The following is a 26,779-nucleotide window of genomic DNA, read 5'->3' on the forward strand; positions in this document are numbered from 1 at the left end:
GTGGGTCAGGCCAGCTGTGGAGGACAGATTTCCTTCCCTTTAAGAAACTGTTGGGTTCTTGACACGAGGGGCAGTGGTTATTAATATCTCCCCCAGCCCGAGCCCCTGACCCACTCCCCTCAGTTACTCTCTCCACCCTCACCTCCATTGCCACCCCCCGCCCCCACACCCAGAGAGGCCGAAGGCTCGGCCCTCTGATCCTCGGGGAGGGAGTGGACACGAGGCCTGGCCCCGTCGGAGGGGGAGGAGGAGGAGGGAGTGAACAGGAGGCTGGGCCCTGAGGGAGGGGGAGGAGGAGGAGAGCGGGGACAGGAGGCCGGGCCCCGGGGGGAGGGAGGGGACAGGAGGCTGGGCCCTCGGCCCCGGGCTCCGCCTCATACTCGGGCTCCGCCTCGCACTCGGAGGCGGGCGGTTGGTCTGACGGGCCGCGGCGGGTGGATGGCGGACAACCGGGGCCGCGCGAGCCCGAACGGGAGCCCGAGCACAGGCCGCGAGAAGGCGGCGGGCGGTCACCGGCGGCACCTGGGCCATGGCCACCGCTTGAGGAAAGTGACGCTCAGCAAACCCACCTTCTGCCAGCACTGCACCGACTTTATCTGGGGGCTCGGCGGCTTCCAGTGCGACCGTGAGTCCGCGGGGGGGGAGGAGGAGGGGATGGGTGGGAGGCGGGATAGGGGGGGGAGGAGGAGGGGATGGGTGGGAGGCGGGATAGGGATGGGAGGGTTGGAGGGTGCAACAGGAGGGGGAAAGGTTAGGGGCGAGGGCAGGTGGGTGAGGGAGATAAAGGAGGGTGGGTGGCTGGATAGGGAGTAGTGAGATGGAAGCAGTGGGGAGACGGGGAGGGGAGAGATGGAATTGAAAGGATGGGGATCGTGGGGAAAGAGGCCTGTTAGCCGACTCTATATCCATGCCTATGTACCACCTCCAACATCATGGATTCTTCTCTTACAGCTTAATCTTTTGTGAGGTACCTGGTCAAATGCCTTCTGGAAATCCAAATGCAACGCATTTTCTGGTTCCCATCCATCCAGTCTAGTTGAGATTTCCTTAAAAAACTCTAAATTAGACATGATTTCCTTTTCATGAAGCCATACTGACTCTACTTAATTAGATTATGATTTTCCAATGATGTGCTGCTATTACTTCCTTGATTCCAACATTGTTAGGATAATCAGCCTATGTTACCTGGTTTTTGTCCCCCACCCACGTTTTTGAATCCTCCAGTACTTAACAGATTCCAAGAATCTTTGGAAAATCAGTCCCTGTAGCTACTTCTTGCAGGATCCTAGGATGTAAGCCATCAGGATGAGGGGACTTATCTAACTTTACCTCCATTAGTTTGTTTAATACTACTTCTCTAGTGATTCTAATGGTACTGAAATCCTCCCCTGCATTCTTTAATATTGATGGAATGTTAAAAATATCTTGCAAAATAAATACTTCTCTGTCATTGCTGGAGAATCCAAGATAACAAACTTCTCTATCATTTCCTTGTTCCCTATAACTAAGTCCTCAGATTTATTTCATAAGAAGCCTTTGTTCACTTTGACCTCTGTCTTCCTTCTGATATATTTAAAGAAGTTTTTGTTGTTAGTTTTCACATTCCTGTGGTGCGTTTTGCACCTCTGTCCCCAGAACCTTAGCCTGGGGTTCCCATTTACTAGGTCACATTCAATGACATTACACCATTGAATGAGATAGTGCGATGACACAAGGGCAGAAAGGAATTAGGAAATGAGGATGAGAATTTTAAAATCAAAATATTTTTGCTAATGTAGATCAGAAATACAAAGGTGATAAGGGGAACAGGACTTCCTATGAGTTAAGACACCGCAGTGGAGTTTTGATTATCTCTAGTTTAAACGGTAGCTATAAAAGTTGTTACAGACTTACTAACATTAGGCCTAATTCAGGTCTTGAGCCAGTGCCAAGATATTGAAGTTACATCCATCCAGCCTCTGAACTGAGGGATTGTGTCAAACAGCAGCCCCATCCCAAATCATCACTGAATTAATACTGTCAGCCGTTACATGTTGCAATCCTTAATCAGCTGAAGACAACAGAGGTATTTGTTTTATGTACAGAAGCATGAATACTAATATCTTTAAACAAAAATATTTTTTGACTTTGCCCATATGTTGACGTCCAACAGTTTTATTCACAGTTCCCTATTCCTCAAATTTAAAATTATTTTAAAGACCAAGTTTGTTCATTGATTCAGGTCATCAGGCAGAAGAGTGGGAATGCTGGTAACTGTACAAGAGTTTTATATTGGAATGGAGAGATGTCGATAGTTAACCTCACTATATGGAATTGTTACTTTTGGATGCTTATTTGTATATATATTTTGTTTGTCAAAATGAGCATGTGTTTGTGTGTGTACAAGAATCATAAAGCATGATTCTATCAAGAAATGGACTGTCCCATATGTTTCCAAAAATTTCACAGGGAGGGAAAGAAAGGAGGACAGGTGACAGCATTGATTAAGGATAATATTAAAGTGTTCGACAGCGATGATGTCCTATGAAGTCAAGAGCCGAATCCATTTAATTAAATCCAAGAAACAGTAAAGCTGCAATTGTCGGAAAAAGCCCATCTGGTTCGGTAATGTCGTTTAGGGAAGGAACTGCCATCCTCACCTGGTCTGACCTACATGTGACTCCTGAGCCACAGCAATGTGGTTGTCTTTTAACTGCTGTATGGGCAATAAATGCTGCCTAGCCAGTGATGCCCTCATCCTGTGAATGAATTAAAAAAAACATACAAATGAGGTACTTCCTATTAGAACATAGAACATAGAACAGTACAGCACAGAACAGGCCCTTCAGCCCACAATGTTGTGCCGACCATTGATCCTCATGTATGCACCCTCAAATTTCTGTGACCATATACATGTCCAGCAGTCTCTTAAATGACCCCAATTGGTCACTAGTTTATTAGGATACTGACACAAACAAATTTGTAAGGAAATCAGAGTTGTAAAAACTAATGGGTACTTTAATTGGCTTAATATAATATAAGCTAGAAATAATGATGAAAAGGAGAAAAGAGTTTCTAAAATGTGTACATGGAATCCAGAAGTCTTCCAAAGGTAGTTAAATAGTGAAAGGATAGTTAATGGAGAAATAGGCCTGATTAAAAGGGGAGTTACACAAGGAGGTGGAGACATGACTAAAATATTACGTGAGTACTTTGTATCTGTTTTTACCAAGAGAGAAGAAAATTATAATAATTGAGATATCGGATTGGCTGAAAATTGATTTAAAGGAAATATCTATCCATAAAGTTCACTGTCACCAAGACTGAATTACAATAAAACCTTGATAAATTGAATCACAAGATCAGCTGTTCATATTCAATGTATCATCGTAAAAACTATGTAACCCAAAATGCCTGTAAATTTAATCCACATAAAATATAACAGATTACGATGAAAACACAGTAAAATCACGAAATGTGTAAAAAAAAACAAAAGTATGTATGCTTGAACTTTACATCTGGCTTTGTTAAAGGCCAGGGCTTTGATTTGAAAGAAAATATTGGTATTAGCTATAGAAGGACCTTTCTCAGCTGAATGTGCTGTCCTTGGTTGTACAGAACAGTCTACTATGTTGTTAGTGCAGTCAACAATGTTCTTGGTGTTCTATTCTCATTCTTCCATGACTTGTGGTCATTGCTGGCTGACCGGCACTTATTGCCCATCCCCTATTGCCGTTGAGGTGGTGGTAAGCTGCATTTTGAACTGCTGTGGCTTATTTGGTGAAGGCAAGCCCTCAATTTTGTTGGGGAGGGATTCCAGGATTTGGACCCAGCAACACTGAAGGAGTGGCAATATTTTTCCAAGTCAATGTACGGCCTGACCTGAGGAGAAACTTGCAAGTGGTGACTTTGTTGCCTTTGTCCTTCTAGATGGCGGTGATTGGGGGTTTGGAACGTGCTATCTTAGGAGCCTTGTGAATTTCTGCTTTACACATTAATGATAGTATATGCACTGCTGCTACTAAGTGTCAGGTGGTGGAGAGAGTGAATGTTTGTGAAAGTGATGCCAATGAAGCAGATTGCTTTGTCCTGGATAGTGTCAAGTTTCTTGAGTGTTGTTGGAACTGTGTTCATCCAGATAAGTGAGAGGTATTCCACCACACTCTGGAGTTGTGCTTGGTAGATGGTGGAAAGGTTTTGGGGAGACAGGAGATGAGCTACTCACTGCAAAGATACTTTGCCTGTGACTTCTTGTTCTGGGCATGACTCCAACCGGTGGATAGTTTCTCCTGACTCCCAGTGACTCCAGTGTTGCTAGAGCTCCTTGGGACTATACTTGGTTAAATAGGGGCTTACTGTCAAGGGAGTCATTCTTCCCTCACTTCTAGAGTTCTGTTTTTTTTCTATGTTTGAAGCAAGACTTTGAGGTCTAGACCTGAGTGGCCCTGGCGAAACCTAAACTGACCATCATTGAGCAGATTATTGTGAAACAAATGCTGCCTGATGGCATTGTTTATGACACCTTACATCATTTTGCTGACGATTGAGCATAGACTGATGGGACAATAATTAATTGTCTGTGTTGAATTTGTCTTTTTTTGTGTGTGTATTGTTTTCTCTACGTTATCTGTATGATGCCAGTGTTGTAGCTGTGTTGGAACAGACTGGCGCTGCAAGTTCTAGAGCAGAATTGAAGAGTACACGTGATTACCAGTCAGCACCCTCTTCATATGCAGTATAAATTTGTTATTCTTTGAGATTTGGTATTTTTGTGATTCGGTCCTGGTAAGTGAAAGATGAAAAGCTTCAGCAGTTTTCTTTGTTTCATCCCAACAATGTTTAAGTTCTGTGATACCAGGCAACTACTAGTACAGTTACTGGTCTAATACTTAATGGAAGTTTGTCATTTTTTTTCTCCATTCTGCTTTGTTAAACCTAAGTTGATTCATCAATTTTCAACCTGTATTTAGAATTTTAAAATCAACATGAATAATTAATTTAAATTAAAAATATTCAAAATATTTCTATAAACAGTTAAATTGGCTGGTTGTATCCAAATTTGCTGCTGATGCACGGATAGGGAAGAAAGCAAGTTGTGAACAGAATAAATAGATAACAAAGTGTGGAGCTGGATGAACACAGCAGGCCAAGCAGCATCTCAGGAGCACAAAAGTTGACGTTTTGTGCCTAGACCCTTCATCAGAGAGGCGGATGGGGAGAGGATTCTGGAATAAATAGGGAGAGAGGGGAGGCAGACCGAAAATGGATAGCAGTGGGAGAGAGATCCCCTGAGGTTGGTCCGGAGGGAGGAGGGTAACTTCTTCAGGTTAGGCATCCTGGAAGAGGCTTTGCAGTGAGGTTAAAATTGTATCAGTGATAATGGGAACTGCAGATGCTGGAGAATCCGAGATAACAAAGTGTGGAGCTGGATGAACAGAATATAAAGAGTTTGTGAGGATAAATTGAGTAAAAACCAAAAGAACTGTGGATGCTGTAAATCAGAAACCAAAACAAAGTTGCTGGAAAAGCTCTGCAGGTCTGGCAGCATCTGTGGAGGAGCAAATAGAGTTAACGCTTCGGTTCCGGTGACCCTTCCTCAGATAAGTTGTGATAGGGCAAAGTTTTGGCAGTTTGATGTTAATGTGGTTAAGGTGAGGTTGTCAATTTCTGCAGAAATAATACAGTAGCAGATTCAGTTTAAATGGAGAGAGATTACAGAGTGCTGCTGTGCAAAGGTATCAGGGTATCTCTGTGCAAAAATTACAAATGGTTAATATGCAGTTATGGGAGTGGTTAGGAATGCAGACTAAAAGTTGACCTTTGTTAGAAGGGTAATGGAGTTTTAAAAATTGAGAAGTTTTGCTACAACTGTACAAGGATTTGTGAGACTGCACCAAAGCAGGGTTGAGGAGGCTGCATTTAATCTACTTTGCATTTAGAAAACTGAGACATAATCTTATTTAAATAAGGAGTTTGAGAGGGTAGGGACAGAGACAGTGCTTCTGCTCACAGGGAAATCTAGAATTAGGAGGGGATAGTTTAAAAATAAAGGGTCTCCCAAGTAAGACAGGGATGAGTAGGAATTTCTTCTGATGATAGATTGGTAAAGGAATCATAGGTTATGGGATGGCAGTCATATCAGCATGATCTTATTGAGTGGTGTAATAGGCTCAATGGGCTGAATTGCCTACTTGTACTTTTGTTTCTTATAATCTCGAGATTATTGTGAAATACATAGCAGAATCTTCCACTCTAACCAGAGCAATGCATTATTCACATTGTATCTTTAGAAAAAAAACTCTCAATTCTTTTTTGCAGCTATAGCTCTGTTACTGCTGAGACCCTTGTGATTTATAATATAATACAATTCAATTCAATACAGCACAGGAACAGGCCCTTCGGCCAAAGAAGCCTGTACCAATTCCTGGTCCTTATTTAGATCCGCTACTTACTGCCCATTCGCAGTTTCTATCCCTTTATTCACCTTCTGTTTATGTGTCTATCAAGATGTACGTTAAATGTTGCTAACATACCTGCTTCCACCACCTCCACGGGCAGTGTGTTCTGGGCACCCACCATCCTCTCTGTGAAACATTTTCCCCACCCTTCTCCCCTCAACTCTCCTGCCTCACCTTGAACCTGTGCCCTCTTATTGTTGACCTTTCCACCTGGGAGAAAGCCTCTGACTACCCACCCTGTCCATGCCTTTCATAGGTTGCCCCTCAGCTTCTGTTTTTCCAGTGAAAATAATTCAAGTTTATCCAACCTCTCCTCATAACTAAAACCCTCCAGTCCAGGCAACATCCTGGAAAACCACCTCTGCACTCTCTCCACAGCATCCACATCCTTCTGGTAGTGTGGCAACCAGAACTGTTTGCAATATTCCATTGTGGCCTAACTAAAGTTTTGTGCAACTGTTATATAATTCAGCAACTTTTGTATTCGATGAAGTCAAGCATTCTGTTTGCCGCCTTGACCAACTTCTCTACTTGTGTTGCAACTTTCTGGGATCTGTGGACCTGTACACCCAGATCCTTCTGCATGTCAGTGCTCCTAAGGATTCCACCGTTTATTGTATAATTCACACCTGAGTTTGATCTTCCAAAATGCACCACCTCACATTTGTCTGGATTAAACTACAGCTGCCGTTTCTCTGCCCAAATCTGCAACCTGTCAATATCCCATTGTATCCTTTGCCAATCCTCCTGGCTATCTCCAAGTCCGCCAATTTTGGTGTCATCTGCAAACTTACTATATCTTGTGAATTGTTCTGCAAATTTCTTTTTCGAAAGAGTTGTTTCGTGGAAATGTCTATATTTTATCATTTTCTTTTCTTTCACAGTTTGTAACTTCATGTGCCATGAGAAATGTTTAAGAAATGTGAAGACCCTTTGTTCCTGTTTGGCACCAAACTTGGTAAAGGTAAATAAACTAATGGATGCAATGCTGGTTTAAATTTTCACTAAAACTTGGTCCCACTGAAAAGAAAATAAAATGGTTCATTATTTGTTAGTTCTTAATTGGAGGGAAGTTGGTCCTATAATTGTTTCTTTGTAGAATTTAAAAGAAAGTTTTTCTGGTGGGTTCATACTGTCCGAGGATTGTTAGAAAAGGCATCAGCACTCCTTAGGCACTGTGCATTATAAACACAGAACTGTCCTTTTATTACAAATGTAGTACCTTAACAATAAAATTCTAATCTCTTTTGATGTGCTGCTGTGGTGTTCCTCTTAGAACCACAGAAGCCTTGTTGTGTTGAAGGTGTATATTTTGTCCATTGCTCCTGCACTGGCTCTTCAAATGATCATCATTATCTAGTGCCAATCTCGTGCTTTTTCTTCATACCCTTGCAAGTATTTTTTATCCTGATAATTCCTCAATAACCTCCTGAAAACATCAGTTGGACCTGTTTACACCACACTTCCAAGCTGTGATTTCCAGACCCTAACTATTTGCTATGTGATAAAGCTTTTCCTCACATCACACTTGTTCATTTTGCAAATCAATTCAAGTCTATACTGTCTTGCTTCTTTTATGAGTGGGAATAGTTTCTCCCTATCTACTCTATACGGCTTGCTCGTGATTTTTAAAACCTTGATCCAGCTAAGTAGCTAGGGGAAAAACTATTGGTCTCTATGGATGGTATTTCCATCAGTCTAGGTTGGCAATGGCCTAGTGATATTATCACTGAACTATTAATCCGGAGACTGAGGTCATGTTCTGGTGACCTGGATTTGAATCCTGCCATGGCAGATTGTGGAATTTGAATTCAGTAGTAAATCTAGAAATAAGAATCCAGTGATAACAATGAAACCACTGCTGATTGTTAGGAAAAACCCATATGGTTCATTCATGTTTTTTACTGGTCTGACCTACATGTGACCCCACACCCATAGTTCACTTTTAACGGCCTTCTGGGCAATTAGGCCAGCACAGTTAATGCTGGTCCAGCCAGTGTCACCCAATTCCCATGAATGAGCAAAGTAAAATCTATCTATCACAAATGTAGATGTCCATCGCAGTATTGATAGAAGTGACACTGCAAAGTCCCTTGTCTCGTCTTCATGTTGAGGGTTTTCTCCATCATGTTGTGTAGAACTACAACTTTGCTAAATGAGACAGACTTTGAACAGAACGAGCAAATCCAAATTAGACATTCATTTGGGGCTGCAGAATTGTATTCAATTACAGGAGATCATCCCTAGTGAATTAGAGTACAGGAGGACATGCCAGGAACAGCACCAGATGAGGCAAGTGAATGTGCTGTGACCAAATTCACAGATGACTCAAAAGTAGGTGGGAAGGCAAGAGGGTGATGAGAGTCTGGAATGCCCTGCCTGGGAAGGTGGCAGGGGTAAATAGCCTCACATGCTTTAAAAAGTACCTGAATGAGTACTTGGCATGTGATAATATTCAAGGCTACGACCCAAGCGCTGGTAAATGAGATTTGGTTGTAGGTCAGGTGTTTCTCATGTTTTGTTGCAGACTAAATGGGCTGAAAGGCCTTTTCTGTACTATATAGTAAGCCTAATGAAACAATAGGTTAATGCTGTCAGACTTCATCTAATTGTGATGGCAGAAACTCCATTTGGGTCCGATAGTTCTCATATGAGCTCTGAGAAATAATTCACTGTGGATCCCTGAATTTAAAAAAAAAGCAACACAATAAAGCTTCATAACATTGAGAACAAAGGACAGTATAGCGGAGGAACAGGTCTTTTGGCCAACCAAACCAGTGCCCAGACATGATCCCTTTCTAAACTAAGAACCTTTTGCCTGTACGCAGTCCATATCCCTCCTTTTCTTGAATCTTTATGTATCTGTCCAGATGCCTCTTACAAATGTTGCTATTATGTCTGTTTATACCACCTCCACTGGATGCGCATTCGAGGCACTAACCACCATCTGTGTAAAAAAAAACTTGCCTGTCATGTCTCCTTTGAATTTACCCCCTTTTACTTTAAACCTATGTCCCTTGTAATTGAAATTTCTACTCTGGGGGAAAAAGGCTCTGACAATCCATTTTATTCTATGCCTGTCATAATTCTGTTAAATTCTGTCAGGTTGCCCCACAACCTGTGATGTTCAAGTGAAAACAAACCAAGTTTGTTCGTCATCCTCATAGCTAATACCCTCCAAACCAGACAAATGCTGAAAAACCTTCCCTGTATCCTCTCCAAAGCCTCCACATCTTTGCGTGCTGTGGTGACCAAAACTGTACCAAATATTCCAAATGTGGCCTGACTAAAGTTCCATACTAAATCAACATAACTTTTCCAGTTTTTATATTCTGTGCTCCAACAAATGAAGGCAAGCATGCCATATGCCTTCTTGACCACCTTATCCACTTGTTTTGCCACTTTTGGGGAACTGTGGACCTGTATGCTGAAATCCCTCTGTGCATTAATGCTTTTAAGGGCTTTGCCTTTTGTTGTATACTTACCTCCTGCATTAGACTTTCCAAAGTGCATCGCCTCGCCATTTGTCCAGATTAATTTCCATTGTAACTTCTCCACACAAATTTCCAGCCCATCCAAATCATGCTGTATCCCTTGGCAATTTTCCTCCCTATCTACAGCTCCCTTAGTCTCGGTGAACTTACAGAGTTACTAATCAGAACACCTAAGTTCTCCTCCAAAAACTGCAAAAATCGGTGGTCCCAGCACTGATCACGGTTGAGCATCACTGTTGACAGGTCTCCAGTATGAAAAGCACCCTTCTACTGCTACTGTTGGTCTTCTGTGACCAAGTTAGTTCTGTATGCATTGTATCATAGAAATAGAACATTACAGCACAGTACAGGCCCTTCGGCCCTCGATGTTGTGCCGACCTGTCATACTGATCTCAAGCCCATCTAACCTACACTATTCCATGTACATCCATATGCTTATCCAATGATGACTTAAACGTACCTAAAGTTGGCGAATCTACTACCGTTGCAGGCAAAGCGTTCCATTCCCTTACTACTCTCTGAGTAAAGAAACCACGTCTGACATCTGTCCTATATCTTTCACCCCTCAATTTAAAACTATGCCCCCTCGTGCTCGCCGTCACCATCCTAGGAAAAAGGCTCTCCCTATCCACCCTATCTAACCCTCTGATTATTTTATATGTTTCAATTAAGTCACCTCTCAACCTTCTTCTCTCTAATGAAAACAGCCTCAAGTCCCTCAGCCTTTCCTCGTAAGACCTTCCCTCCATACCAGGCAACATCCTAGTAAATCTCCCCTGCACCCTTTCCAAAGCTTCCACATCCTTCATATAATGCGGTGACCAGAACTGTGTGCAATACTCCAAGTGCGGCCGCACCAGAGTTTTGTACAGCTGCAGCATAACCTCTCGGATCAACGCAGATCCCATATGTCTTCACCTTTTGTACGAGCCTGCCATGAGGGACCTTGTCAAAAGCCTTGCTAAGGTCCATGTAGACAACATCTACTGCATTGCTGTCGTAAACCACTTCTGTCACTTGCTCAAAAAGCCCAATCAGGTTTGTGCGTCACAACTGCCCCTGCATAAACCCGTGCTACCTATCACTGATGAGTCCATATTTTTTCAAATGTGAGTAAATCCTATCCTGAAGAATCTACTCTGATAATTTCCCTACCACTGAAGTAAGGCTGACTGGCTTGTAATTTCCTGGAATTATCCCTGTTGTCTTCCTTAAAGAAGGAAACAGCATTGTCTCTTCTCCAGTCCCCTGGGACCTCACCTGTAACTAAAGAGGAACCAAAGATTTCGTACAAAGCGTGAAATCAATGCACAGATCAGAAATCATAACTTCACCTCGGTGGTAATTGTCTGAAATGTTCTGGCCAAGGAATCAATCTACACTAATAATATCAGCAATTTGAAAGGGAGTTAAGTTGTGAGTTTGTGACAGGTGCTAAATTTGAAACTCTGGTGCTGACCGCATTAATTGAACTGTGTTTTTTATTCTGTTTCTTTACATTTCTATGTTGTTAAGTGGTCTACAGGCATGGTGGGTCCCATTAGATCTTTGAACTGTATAGTTCTTCACTATACATTATCTAATCATGAGTGTTCTAAACTGTAAATGAATTGGATTGTTCCACTAATTTTTGGAATAATGTTGCCAAGGGTTTGATTTTGTAAATCATGAATAAATATTGAAAACATTACCATTCTGATTGAAACAGTACAAGTGATCGATTCCTAAGATTGTGTTAAGTAAATGGTGTAACAGTAAGTGTTGATCCCATTGTTAGTTCATACACTTCAAGATGTAAACCTTGGCTCAAGAAGTAGGGCAAAACTGCGATTTGTCGTCAGAAGGTCTACTAATGATATTAGTCTCTTAACATGAAAGCAATTAAGTTTAAAACTAAGGTAGTACACCTGAGTTGTACACCTAATCTGAAATGTACTATTATTTGTGACCTCAGATAACAAGGTGTAAAGCTGGATGAACACGGCAGGCCAAGCAGCGTCAGAGGAGCAGGAAAGCTGACGTCAGCTTTCCTGCTCTTCTGATGCTGCTTGGCCTGCCATGTTCATCAAGCTCTACACCTTATTGCCTCAGATTCTTCAGCATCTGCAGTTCCTACAGTTATCATTGGTGAATGTTATTATACATCTGTAATTGAGTTCTGTCTGAGGTGAGCTACATCCCAAAAATGATTGGGAGATAGAAGCAAAACTGTACCATTGCTCAGACAGAGGGTCACTGAACTCAAAATGAAGTCCACAATTTTAAGATAATAAAATGTGAGGCTGGATGAACACAGCAGGCCAAGCAGCATCTCAGGAGCACAAAAGCTGACGTTTCGGGCCTAGACCCTTCATCCATATTGGATGAAGGGTCTAGGCCCGAAACGTCAGCTTTTGTGCTTCTGAGATGCTGCTTGGCCTGCTGTGTTCATCCAGCCTCACATTTTATTATCTTGGAATTCTCCAGCATCTGCAGTTCCCATTATCTCTCCACAATTTTAAAATTGTTCATGGCAATGTTAACCTTCATTGGTCAATGCGTTGAATACAGGAGTTGGGGTGTCATGTTGAGCTGTACAAGACATTGGGGAGGCCACATTTGGAGTACTTCATGCAATTCTGGTTGCCCTGCTCTAGGAAAGATGTCATTAAACTGGAAAGGGTGCAAAAAAATTTTCAGGGATGTTACAGAGATTGGAAGGGTGAGACCGGGACTTTTTTCTATGGAGTGTAGGAGACTGAGGGGTGACCTTAGTGAGTTGTACAAAATCATAAGGTGAATAGCTAAAATCTTTTCCCCAGGGTAGGAAAGTCCAGAACTAGAGGGCATAGGTTTAAGGGGAAAGATTAGGAAGAGACTGAGCTGCACCTTTTTCCACATAGAGGATGGTGTGTATATGGAACAAGCTACTAAGGGAAGCGGTGGAGGCGAGTACAGTTACAACATTTAAAAGACATTCGAACTGGGACGTGGGCCAAATGCAATCAAATAGGATTCGGTCAATCCAGGAAGCCTGATCAGGATGGAGAAATTTCTTCAGAAATGGGGGAGGGAGAGATATAGGGAGATGGGGAGGCAGATAGAAGATGGATAAAGAAGAAGGTAGGTGGAGAGCAGTGAAGACAGATCAAACAGTTGGGGGTGGAACCAGTAAAGGTGAGTGTAGGTGGGGAGTTTGGGACGGGATAAGACAGTCCAGGGAGGACGGACAGGTCAGGGAGGTGGGATGGGGCTGGGGCTTGAGGTGGGAGGAGGGGATAGGTGGAGGAAGGTCAAGTTAGGGAGGCGGGGACGAGCTGGGCTGGTTTTGGGATGCATTTGGGGGAGGGGAGATTTTGAATCTTGTGGAGTCCATGTTGATACCATTGGGCTGCAGGGTTCCCAAGCAAAATATGAGGTGCTGTTCCTGCAACCTTCGGGTGACGTCATTGTGGCACTGCAGAAGGCCAAGGATGATCATGTCGTCTAAGGTGTAGAAGGAGAAGTTGAAATGGTTCGTGACTGGGAGGTGCAGTTGTTTGTTGCGAACTGAGTGTAGGTGTTCCACAACACGGTCCCCAACCCTCCGCTTGGGATTCCGCGATGTAGGGGAAGCCACAACGGGAACAGCAGATACAGTATGCTGCATTAGCAGATGTGCAGGTGAACATCTGTTTGATGTGGAAGGTCTTCTTGGGGCCTGGGATGGGAGTGAGGCCAGAGGAGTATGGGCAGATGTAGCACTTCCTGCAGTTGCAGGGAAAAGTGCCAGGGGTGGTGAGGCTGGTTCTGAGTGTGGAGCGGACAAGGGAGTCATGGAGAGAGTGGTCCTTCCAGAAAGCAGCTGAGGGTGGGGAGGGAAAAATGTCTTTGGTTGTGGGTTCAGATTGTAGATGGCGGAAATGCCGGAGTAGGTAGCTGTGGCAGTCGTTGAGCTTGAAATGGACATTGGTTTCCATGTGGTTACCGGAGGTAGAAACAGAGATGTCCAGGAAGGAGAGAGAAGTATCAGAGATTGCCTAGGTGAACTTAAGGTGCTCTTGGTATCCGTCCTATTCTCCTTGTTCACCTACACCCTCTTCACTACAATGGAAAGGATGGAATACGATTGAGATTTGAACCCAGGGTTATGATGATATATGTTTGAGATTGGGCAAAGCATATCTTTTAAAAACATTAGGAAAGTAACAAACAAAATGGTTCGGAGAACCTTTTGCATGCAGAGGGTTGTTTGGATATGGAATACAGCACGGATGGAAACAATTAGGAGAATGAGGCGCCATATGCTTAAGAGCCTAATGGTTGCCTCTTAATTTGTAAGACTAAGGGCAGAAACATCTGTTATTGTGATCTGTTCAAGCTTCGATGTATTAGGGATCTATTCTTGCAAGTAGTCATATGTGGAAATGAAGCTTGAATTCTACATGAAAGACTTTGTATTCAGGTAAAACATTGCTGCATTTTTGTTAAAAGTATAATAATTTTCAAAATGTACTTAGGATCATAGAGTCATACAGCACAAACAGTCCAATTTGTCTGCGCTGACTATGCGTCCTAATCTAACGACTCATTTGCCAGCATTTGGCCCATATCCCTCTAAGGGTGAAACTTGCCCCAGTGGGAAACAAAGCAGCAGGTTAACATCTGTAGTGGTGGATTCAACTACATGGAAAAATATGAAAGACATGACAGGGAAGGAGAATTCAGGAGAGGTTATTAAAGTCTCTAGCTAGAATGCAAATAGGATGGAGTGTTTGGAAAGGGCTAGCAATCAAACACTGGAAAAACCAATGAGAAATGAGAAGAGGGAGCGTTAGTGCAGGACTAAAGGTGTTGTATCTAAATGCATGTAATATAAGGAATAAGATAAACGAGCTTGAGGCACAGATCAAAACTGGCAGGTATGATGTGGTAGGCATCATGGAGACGTGGCTGCAAGGGGATCACGATTGGGAACTGAATATCCAAGGATATACAGCCTATTGAAGACATAGGCAGGTGGGCTGAGGGGGTGGAGTTGCCTTATTAGTGAGAAATGAAATTAAATCAATAGGAAGAAATGAAGTATGGTTAGAATAGAATCTGTGTGGGTAGAATTGGGGAACCGCAAAAGTTTATAAAAAAAGTTGTGTACAGGCGTCCCAACAGTAGTCAAGATATACCAGGAGATAGAAAAGGTGTGTAAGAAAGGCAAAGTCAATGTGATCTTGGGTGATTTCAATATGCAGATGGACAGAGAAAATCATGTAATCCACTACCAACAAGAAAAGGAGTTTGTGGAATGTTTACGAAATGGCTTTTTGGAGTAGCTCGTGGTGGAGCCCAGAAAGGAACAGGAAATACTGGATTTAGTGTTGTATAATGAGACAAACTTGATAAAGGAACTTAAGGTAAAGGAACCCTTGGGTGGCACTGATCATAAGAGGATAGAATTTACTCTGCAATTTGAGAGGGAGAAGGTAGAATCAGAGATAACGGTATTACAGCTGACTAAAGTTGACTGCACAGGTGTGAGGGATGAGCTGGGCAGAATTGACTGGAAGAGGAACCTAGCAGGAAAGATAATGGAGAAGCAATGGCAGGAGTTTCAGGGAGTAATTCAGGAGAAGCAGCAAAAATTCATCCCTAGGAAAATGCAGCATGGTTCAGGTAGGATGAAGCAACCATGGCTGACTGAGGAAGCCAGGTATAGCATAAAAGCTAAAAAGAAAGCGATAATATGGTGAAGGGCAGTGGGAAGCTTACAAAGACTAACAGAAGGCAACCAAAAAAAGAAATAAGGAGGGAGAAGATTAAATATGAGGCTAAGCTAACCAATAATATAAATGAAGACTGTAAGAGTTTCTTTAAAAAGGGCAAAAGAGAGGCAAAAGTGGACATTGGACCACTGGAAAATGACGATGGAGAGATAGTAGTTGGGAACAAGGAAATGGATGAGGAACTGAATAATTACTTTGTGTCAGTCTTCACGGTGGAAGACACGAGTGATCTCCTAAAATTTCGAGAATTGAAGACAGAGCTGAATATGGTGGCCATTGCCAAAGAAAAGATGCCTGTAAAACTGATTGACCTGAAGGTGGATAAATCACCTGGACCGAATGGACTGCATCCCAGTGTTCTAAAGAAGATAGCTGAAGAGACAGTGGAAGCGTTAGTGGTGACGTTTCAGGAATTGTTCGAGGCAGGGAGGGTCCCAGAGGACTGAAATATGGCTAACATGACATCCCTGTTTACAAAGGGAGTAAGGCCAAAGACAAAAAATTACAGGCCGATTAGCCAGACCTGGGTCATGGGTAAGATTTTGGAGTCCATTGTAAAGGATGAGATTTTTGACTATTTGGAAATGTACGGTAAAGCAGGTCAAAGTCAGCATGGTTTCGTCAAGGAGAGGTCATGTCTGACAAATCTGCTAGAATTCTTTGAGGAAATAATGAGCAGGTAGACCAAGGAGAGCCAATGGATGTTATGTAGATAGGCCAACAAGAGGCGAGGCCGCATTGGATTTGGTGCTGGGTAATGAGCCCCGCCAGGTGTTGGATTTAGAGGTAGGTGAGCACTTTTGTGATAGTGACCACAATTCGGTTATGTTTACTTTAGCGATAGAAAGGGATAGATATATACCGCAGGGCAAGAGTTATAGCTGGGGGAAAGGCAATTACTAGGCGATTAGGCAAGATTTAGGATGCACAGGATGGGGAACGAAATTGCACGTGCTGGGCACAATTGAAGTGTGGACCTTATTCAAGGATCAGCTGTTGCGTGTCCTTGATAAGTATGTACCTGTCAGGCAGGGAAGAATTGGTCAAGTGAGGGAAGTGTGGTTTACCAAAGAAGTTGAATCTCTTGTCAAGTGGAAGAAGGAGGCTTATGTAAAGATGTGAAATGAAGTCTCAGTTAGGGCGCTTGAGAGTTAAAAGTTAGCCAGCAAGGACCTAAAGAGAGAGCTAAGAGGAGCCAGGAGGGGACATGAGAAGCCTTTGGCAGGTAGGATCAAGGAAAACCCTAAAGCTTTCTATTGGTATGTCAGGAATAAAAGAATGACTAGAATAAGATTAGGGTCAGTCAAGGACAGTAGTGGGAAGTTGTGCGTGGAGCCTTAAGAGGTAGGAAAGGCGCAAAATGAATATTTTTTGTCTTTTTCCTGTGTGAAAACTGACAATGTTGTTGAGCAGAATACTGAAACGCAGGCTATTAGACTAGATGGGATTGAGATTCATGAGGAGGAGGTGTTAGCAGTTCTGGAAAGTGTGAAAATAGATAAGCACCCTGAGCAGGATGGGGTTTATCACAGGATTCTGTGGGAAGCTAGAGAGGAGATTGCAGAGCCTTTGGCTTGGATCTTTATGTTGTCATTGTCTACAGGAATAGTGCCAGAAGACTGGAGGATAGCAAATGTTGTTCCCTTGTTCAAGAAGGGGAGTAGAGACAACCTTGGTAATTATAGACCAGTGAGCTTTACGTCGGTTGTGGGTAAAGCGTTGGAAAGGATTATAAGAGATAGGATTTATAATCATCCAGAAAGGAATAATTTGATTGGGGATAGTTAACACGGTTTTGTGAAGGTAAATCGTGCCTCACAAACCTTATTGAGGTCTTTGAGAAGGTGACCAAACAGATGGATGAGGGTAAAGCGGTTGATGTGGTGTATATGGATTTCCGTAAAGCGTTTGATAAGGTTTCCCACAGTGGGCTATTGCCGAAAATACGGAGATATGGGATTGAGGGTGATTTAGCGATTTGGATCAGAAATTGGCTCGCTGTAAGAAAGCAGAGGGTGGTGGTTGATGGGAAATGTTCATCTCGGAGTTCAGTTACTCGTGGTGTACCGCAAGGATCTGTAATGGGGCCACTGCTGTTTGTCATTTTTATAAATGACCTGGATGAGGGCGTAGAAGGATGGGTTAGTAAATTTGCAGATGACACTGAAGTCGGTGGAGTTTTAGATAGTGCAGAAGAATGCGGAAGGATGTGGAAGCTTTGGAAAGGGTGCAGAAGAGATTTACTAGGATGTTGCCTGGTATGGAGGGGAGGTCGTACGAGGAAAGGCTGAGGGACTTGACGCTGTTTTCGTTAGAGAGAAGAAGGTTGAGAGGTGACTTAATTGAGACGTTTAAGATAATCAAAGGGTTAGATAGGGTGGATAGGGAGAGCCTTTTTCCTATGATGGTGACGGCGACCACGATGGGGCATAGCTTTAAATTGAGGGGTGAAAGATATAGGACAGATGTCAGAGGTAGTTTCTTTACTCAGAGAGTAGTAAGGGTATGGAATGCTTTGCCTGCAGTGGTAGTAGATTCACCAACTTTAGGTACATTTAAGTCGTCATTGGATAAGCATATGGACATGCATGGAATAGTGTAGGTTAATGGGCGTAGATTGGTATGACAGGTCGGCACAACATCGAGGGCTGAAGGGCCTGTACTGTGCTGTAATGTTCTGTGTTCTATGTTCTATAATGTTGCAGATTACAGAGGGACATAGATAAGCTGTGGAGTTGGGCTGGGAGGTGGCAAATGGTGTTTAATGAGGAAAAGTGTGAGGTGATTCACTTTGGAAGGAGTAAAAGGGATAGAGTGTACTGGGCTAATGGTAAGATTCTTGGTAGTGTGGATAAGCAGAGGGACCTCGGTGTCCATGTGCATAGATCCCTGAAAGGTGCTACCCAGGTTGATAGGGTTGTTAAGAAGGCATGCGGTGTGTTAGGTTTTATTGGTAGAGGGATTGAGTTTCAGAGCCATGAGGTCATATTGCAGCTGTACAAAACTCTGGTGCAGCCGCACTTGGAGTATTGCGTACAGTTCTGGTTGCCACATTATAGGAAGGAGGTGGAGGCATTGGAAAGGGTGCAGAGGAGATTTACTAGGATGTTGCCTGGTATGGAGGGAAGGTCTTATGAGGAAAGGCTGAGGGACCTGAAGCTGTTTTTGTTAGAGAGAAGAAGGCTAAGAGACGATTTAATAGAGACTTAGAAGATGATTGGAGGGTTAGATAGGGTGGACAGTGAGAGCCTTTTTCCTCAGATGGTAACGGCTAGCACGAGGGCACAGAGCTTTAAATTTGAAGGGTGATCGATATAGGACAGATGTCAGAGGTAGGTTCTTTACTCAGAGAGTAGTAAGGGCGTGGAATGCTCTGCCTGCAATAGTAGCAGACTCGCCAACTTTAAGGGCATATAAATGGTCATTGGATAAACATATGGATGATAAAGGAATAGTAGGTCAGATGGACTTCAGATTGGTTTCACAGATCGGCGCAACATCAATGGCCTGTACTGTGCTGTAATGTTCTATGTTCTGTGTTCTATGTTCTATCTACCTGGACTTAAAGAAAGCCTTTGACAAGGTGCTGCACATGAGGCTGCTGAGTAAGGTAAGGACCGGGGTATTGGAGGCAAGGTGCTAGCTTGGATAGAAGATTAGCTGTCTGCTAAAAAGCAGGGTGTGGGGATGAAAGGGCCTTCCTCAGGATGAGATCCAGTGACAAGTAGTGTTCTGCAAGGTTCAGTGTTGGGACCACAACTTTTCACTTTGTACATTAATGACCTAGATGAAGGAACTGGGAATTCTGGATAAGTTTGCAGATGATACAAAGATAGGTAGAGGGACAGGTTGTATTGAGGAGGTGAAGAGGCTGCAGAAGGATTTGGACAGGTTAGGAGAGTGGGCAAAGGAGTGGCAGATGGAGTACAACATGGGAAAGTGTGAGACCATGCACTTTGGTAAGAATAAAACTATGGACACTTGTCTAAATGGGGAGAGGATTCACAAGTCTGAAATGCAAAGAGATTTGGGAGTTCTAGTCCAGGATTCTCTCAAGGTAAACTTGCAGGTTGAGCCAATAGTCAGGAAGGCAAATGCAGTAGAACATAGAACAGTACAGCACAGAACAGGCCCTTCAGCCCACAATGTTGTGCCGACCATTGATCCTCATGTATGCACCCTCAAATTTCTGTGACCATATACATGTCCAGCAGTCTCTTAAATGACCCCAATGACCTTGCTTCCACAACTGCTGCTGGCAACGCATTCCATGCTCTCTCAACTCTCTGCGTAAAGAACCTGCCTCTGACATCCCCTCTATACTTTCCACCAACCAGCTTAAAACTATGACCCCTCGTGTTAGCCATTTCTGCCCTGGGAAATAGTCTCTGGCTACCAACTCTATCTATGCCTCTCATTATCTTGTATACCTCAATTAGGTCCCCTCTCCTCCTCCTTTTCTCCAATGAAAAGAGACCGAGCTCAGTCAACCTCTCTTCATAAGATAAGCCCTCCAGTCCAGGCAGCATCCTGGTAAACCTCCTCTGAACCCTCTCCAAAGCATCCACATCTTTCCTATAATAGGGCGCCCAGAACTGGACGCAGTATTCCAAGTGCGGTCTAACCAAAGTTTTATAGAGCTGCAACAAGATCTCACGACTCTTAAACTCAATCCCCCTGTTAATGAAAGCCAAAACACCATATGCTTTCTTAACAACCCTGTCCACTTGGGTGGCCATTTTAAGGGATCTATGTATCTGCACACCAAGATCCCTCTGTTCCTCCACGCTGCCAAGAATCCTATCCTTAATCCTGTACTCAGCTTTCAAATTCGACCTTCCAAAATGCATCACCTCGCATTTATCCACGTTGAACTCCATCTGCCACCTCTCAGCCCATCTCTGCATCCTGTCAATGTCCCGCTGCAGCCTACAACAGCCCTCTACACTGTCAACGACACCTCCGACCTTTGTGTCGTCTGCAAACTTGCTGACCCATCCTTCAATCCCCTCGTCCAAGTCATTAATAAAAATTACAAACAGTAGAGGCCCAAGGACAGAGCCCTGTGGAACTCCACTCACCACTGACTTCCAGGCAGAATATTTTCCTTCTACAACCACTCGCTGTCTTCTGTTGGCCAGCCAATTCTGTATCCAAGCAGCTAAGTTCCCCTGTATCCCATTCCTCCTGACCTTCTGAATGAGCCTACCATGGGGAACCTTATCAAATGCCTTACTGAAGTCCATATACACCACATCCACAGCTCGACCCTCATCAACGTTTCTAGTCACATCCTCAAAAAACTCGATAAGGTTTGTAAGGCATGACCTACCCCTCACAAAGCCGTGTTGACTGTACATATTGTTGCTATTAAGCACCAGTGGTAGATGGAATGGATGTGGTGCCAAACAAATGGGCTGTGTTGTCCTGGATAGTGTCAAGCTTCTGAGTGTTGTTGGAGCTGTACCCGAGCAGGCAAGTAGGGAGTACTTTATCAGTCTCCTGACTTGTGCCTTGTAAATGGTGAACAGGCTTTGAGGAGTCAAGAGCTAAGTTACTGGAAGGAGTATTCCCAGCTTCTGATCTGTTCTTTACTAGTTAGATAGAATCCCTAGTGTGTGTAAATAGGCCATTCAGCCCATCAAATCCACATTGACCCTCGTAAGAGCAATGCACCCAGACCCACCCCCCCACTCTATTCTTGTAATCGCACATTTCCCATGGCTAACCCTGCACATCCCTGGACACTATGGGCCATATAGCATGGTCAATTGACCTAGCCTGCACATTGTTGGGCTGTGGGAGGAAACCGGTGCACTCAAAAGGAAACCCAAGCAGACAAGGGAAGAATGTGCAAATTCCATATAAACAGTCAACCGAGAGTGGAACTGAACCCAGGTCCCTGGCACTATGAGGTAGCAGCGCTAACCACTGAGCCACCACAGCATTAATTATGGTGAGTCCAGTTGACTTTTGAGTCAATGATAACCCCAAAGATACTGATTGCAGGCTATTGAATGGCAAGGGTCAGTCTTTAGATTGTTTCTTACTGGAGATTGTCATTGCCTAGCCTTTGTGTGACATGAATGTTACTTGCCACGTCAGCCCCAAACTTGGATATTGCCCTGATCTCGCTGCAATTGAATATGATGTGCTTCATTATCTGAGGTGGCACAAATGGTGCTGAACATTGTGCCACTATTGGCAGATGTTCCCACTTCTGACTTCATAATGGAGGGAAGGTCATTGATGAAGCAGCTGAAGATGGTTGAACCTAGGACACTACTCTGAGGAGCACCGGCAGAGACGGTCTGGAGCGGAGATGACTGACCTCCAACAATCACAACCATCTTTCGATGTGCTAGGTATGACTCCAAATAGAGGAAAGTTCGTCCTCTGACATCCACAGATTCCAGTTTTACCTCAGGCCTCCTCGAAGCCACGCTTAGTCAAATGTGGCCTTGATGTCAAGGGTTGTCACTCTCCCTCATCTCCTGAATTCAGCATCTTTGTCCATGTTTATGCTGAGACCATAATAAGGTCTGGAGCCAACCTGGGCATGAGTGGAAACTTTTATTTCTAAGCAAGAGTCGCTTGATATCATTTTTGATGACCCATTCTCTCTCTCTGTTCATGATCGAGAGTAGGCAGATGGGGCAATAACTGTCCAGGTTGGATTTGTCCTGCTTCTTATGTACGGGACATACCGTGGGCAATTTTCCACATTATTGGGTAGATGCTCCTGTGTCTCATGTCACTGAAATAATTCATGAAAAATTAAAAGTGATGACCTTTAGGTTAAGTAAAACAAACTGTTACTTGTTAAATCCCTTTTTTAGCCCACTGCCTTTCCTTCTCTGCCAGGGAGAAGCAGTTGAACCCTAATGAATTAACAGTGTCAGTTTTGATCGCAGTATTGTTTGCAGCATACCATGCTGGTGCAGGCAATAAAGGCAGGCAATGTTATTCAAGTTGACAGCCCTGTACCACAAATTGTAAGAAACACTAGGTACAGCTGTACATGGTGTGAAAGTGAACAAAAAGGAACCAAATAACCCAGTTGCACAAGTAGAAAGTGATTTATCAACAGTTCATTAAAACAATGGCAAACAAAGTGACCAATGCTTACCTTGATGCTTCCACCAATGAGATCTGGTGGCTCCTCTTCTGTCTCCAAGGCGACACTGATAGTGGCAAAAGGGCGACTGGCCATCTGCTGCATCTCACGTAGAAGTTGCTCTCTCCGCCTTGATGCCCATGTTGACATTTATTTTGAGGGGACTTGAATATAAAAGCTGGGATGTACTACTGAGGCTTAATAAGGCTCTGATCAGGTCACATTTGGAGTATTGTGTGCAGTTTTGGGCCCCATATCTCAGGAAGGATGTACTGACCTTAGAGCAGGTTCAGAGGAGGTTCACAAGATTGTTCCCAGGAATGAAAGGCTTAACATATGAGGAATGTTTGAGGACTCTGGGGGACTATACTCATTGGAGTTTACAAGAATGAGGGGGGATCTAATTGCAGCTTACAGAATACTGAATGCCCCTGGACAGAGTCAACGTTGGGAAGATGCTTCCATTGGTAGGAGAGACTAGGACCTGAGGGCACAGCCTTACAGTAAAGGGTAGACTTTTTGGAACGGAGATAAGGAGAAACTTCTTCAGCCAGAGAGTGGTGAATCTATGGAATTCAATGTCACAGAAGGCTGTGGAGGCTAGATCATTGAGTACATTTAAGACAGAAATAGATAGGCTCTTGATTATCAGGGGGAAACACAGGTTACGGGGAGAAAGCAGGAGAATGGGGTTGAGGAACATGTCAGCCATGATTGAATGGCAGAGCAGACTTGATGGTCCAAATGGCCAAATTTCTGCTTCTATGTCATGATCTTATGGTCTAAACCCTTCCCCGTCATACACCCATCCAGATGCCTTTTAAGTGTTGTAATTGTACCAGCCTCCTCCACACTTGTTAAATTAAGTGTCATGCTCAATCAGGCAGAGAGAATAATTATGTTGTCAAGCTTTGCAGTAGAATGCGATCTGAAAGGAGCCACATCTTGACAAATCAAACTGGAGCATCCTGCAGCACTAGTTTGACTTGTTTAAACAGATAGTCTCTGAATTCTCGTGAGACAACTCAAACTTCAGATCATAAAGACTTCATAAGTGTTGAATGCTGCCTCCATTTTCATAAAGTTTTATCTTTACAGTTAAAACAGATGTAATTTACTTTTCAATTCAATGAGTTTTACCCTCCCAGTTTGAACTTCGCTCCTCAACATGACAGGATGATCAGCTCAAATAAGAGAAAACACTGGTTGCTGGAAATCCTCAACAAACCCAGAGAATGCTGGAGAAATTCAATCTTGCAGCACGTATTGAGAGACTGTCATTAGACATGTTGACGTTAGACGAGATATGAGGAAAATATTTTCCATCCAGAGGGTGATGGAAATCTCAAATTCACTGACTGAAAGAGTAGTCAAGGCAGGAACCCTCATAACATTGAAGAAGTTTTTGATGTGCAGTTATAACAGGCTATGGGCCAAGTGCTGGAAAATGGGTTTAAGATAATTAGGTAGTTGGGTTTTTTAAATTCATTTATGAGGTGAGGGCATCGCTGAACAGGCAGCATTTATTGCCCATTCCTAATTGCCTGGGGCCAGTTTAGAGTCAACTATGTTGCTGTGGGTCTAGAGTCACATGTCGGCCAGACCAGGTAAGGATGGCAGTTTCCTTCCTAAAGGACCTCAGTGAACCAGATGAGATTTTTTATTTTGGCAATCGACAATGGGTTCCTGGTCATCATTAGATTCTTAATTCTAGATATTTATTGAATTCAAATTCCACCATCTGACACAGCAGGATTTGAACCCAGGTCCCCAGAACGTTATCTGGGTCTCTGGATTAACAGCCCAATGATAATACCACTAAGCCAATGCCTTCCCATTGTGGACAGATGGGCTGAAGGACCCTTTCGTGTGTCGTAAATTTCAATTACTCTATAACTGTTACTGTCTCCACAAATTCTGCCAGACTTAGAATTTCTCCAGCATTGTTTATTGAGCGTGATTAGCTTACTGCTGATGCTACTTTCTATTTTAGATCCATAGAAAAACAAGGCTCATTTAGCCCATTCTGTCTCTGCTAGTGATGGCTGTTTAACTAGAGCTATCTACTCTAATCCCAATTCCCTGGTCTTCTCCCATATCCTTTATATTAGTTCTTATGAACAATGGATAGGAATGAATCTAATTGCTGGAGTTCAGCTGCAGTTGATTTTATTTTTGGATCCTATTTGTAGAAATGCAATTTGACTCCAGACAATGCATATCAGAGATTCGGTTGATATTCTGGGGACCCGGGATTACTGATGACCATAAAAACTTTGCCAATTGTCAAAAACACCCATCTGATTCAGCTGTATCCTTTAGGGAAGTTAAATCTGTCATCCTTACATCATCTGGCCTACATGTCACTCCAGCCCCATAGCAAGGTGTTTGAATCTGAACTGCCATCTGGAGAAAATGCTTGCCTGGCCAGCGGCACCTACACCCGACAAATGAAAAATCAATTTCTTCCTTAAACGTACTCAAAGACTGAGCTTTCATAGCAGTATGTGGTAGAGTATTCCAAAGGTTCAAAACTCTGAGTAATAAAATATCTTGTCATCTTGGACCTAAATGGAATTCTCTTATTTTTAAGTTATATCCCATTTAAAGCTCCTCAGCCAGATGAAACATTTTACCTGCATCTATCCTTTATCCTTTTATGTACTTTTGTACATTTCAATGAGATCACCGTTCATTCTTTGAGACCCTGGAGAATACAGGCCTGGTTTGCCTAATCTTTCTTCATCAGAAAGGTCTGCCATCACGGAAACAAGTCTGGTGAACATTTGGTGCATTTCCTCTATTGCAAGATTGCTTTTTTCTGTGATAAGAAAACTAAACTGCACACAACACTCCTGGTTTAGTCTAAGCAAGCTCTTACACCATTGAAGCAAAACTTCCCTATTCCTGTACTCAAATTGTCTTGCGATAAAGGCTGAGATTCTATTTGCTTTCCTAATAATTTATTATACCTGCACGTTAAAATCACATAATTTTGCACAACAGAAGGAGACCATTTGAGCCATTGTGTCTGTATTAGCTCCTGAAAGAGCTACCTAGCTGTCCGGCTGTATCTCCATACGTTCTAAATCTTAACAACTCTGAACAAAGATGTTTCTCTTCATCTCACTTCTTGCTCTCTTGCGGACAATCCTGAAACAGTGAACCTAGTTACTGACATACCAACTAGAGTCAAACAGCACAGAAACGGGTTCTTCAGCCCAACTTGTCCATGCTGACCAAGTTTCCCTCACTAGCACATGGCAAGAGCAGTAGTCCAAATATTACTGCCCTCGGGGATAGTTTTTAAACTCCTGCCTTGGTTCGACTTGCCATCTTAAGGGATATGAAGATCGTGCATAAAAGAGTGAGGTTGACATTGTTCATTGCCACACCAGCATTTATTGCCCATCCCTAATTGCCCAGAGGACAGTTAAGAGTCACCACATTACTGTGGTCCTGGAGTCACATGTAGGCCAGACCAGGTAAGGATGGCAGATTTACTTCCCAAAAGGACAGTAATGAGTCAGATGGGTTTTCTATGACAAGTGATCATGGTTACATGGTCTGCCTTAGACTAGCTTTTTATTCTAGATTTTTCTAAAAATTCAAATCAAATTTCAGTAGACAATAGGTGCTGGAGTAGACCATTCGGCCCTTCGAGCCAGCACCGCCATTCATTATGATCATGGCTGATCATCTACAATCAGTATCCTGTTCCTGCCTTATCCCCATAAGCCTTGATTCCAGAGAGTTGGCCTCCACTGCCTTCTGGGGCCAATGTGTTTGCTGATGGAGAAACCCAAACAAACAGACAAAACGGGCTCAGAAACCATAACCACTCTCCCCTACATCAAAGACGTTTCCGAAATGACTGCCAGACTACTCGGACCCCTTGGCATCAGGGTAGCCCATAAACCCACCAACACACTAAAACAGCAGCTGATGATCTTAAAAGAACCTATATAGACAACAAACAAAACGAACGTCGTC

At 43.2% G+C, this 26,779-nt stretch overlaps 1 protein-coding gene across 3 annotated transcripts in view; it reads left to right on the forward strand.

Moving 5' to 3' along the window:
* The first annotated feature begins 357 nt into the window (after positions 1-357).
* The window catches only part of LOC125453563 (diacylglycerol kinase theta), a 192,341-nt gene continuing 165,919 nt past the window's right edge, over positions 358-26,779 (forward strand). For all 3 annotated transcript variants that reach the window (XR_009445713.1, XR_009445715.1, XM_059645677.1), the window contains exons 1-2: positions 358-625; positions 7,322-7,401. Coding sequence is in view for 1 of the 3 variants with exons in the window: in XM_059645677.1 (XP_059501660.1) it covers positions 439-625; positions 7,322-7,401 (267 nt within the window). In the remaining 2 variants the exon portion in view is untranslated. The remainder of the gene's footprint in view (positions 626-7,321; positions 7,402-26,779) is intronic.

This window comes from Stegostoma tigrinum, chromosome 1 (genome assembly GCF_030684315.1).
Source record: "Stegostoma tigrinum isolate sSteTig4 chromosome 1, sSteTig4.hap1, whole genome shotgun sequence".
Taxonomy (NCBI): domain Eukaryota; kingdom Metazoa; phylum Chordata; class Chondrichthyes; order Orectolobiformes; family Stegostomatidae; genus Stegostoma; species Stegostoma tigrinum.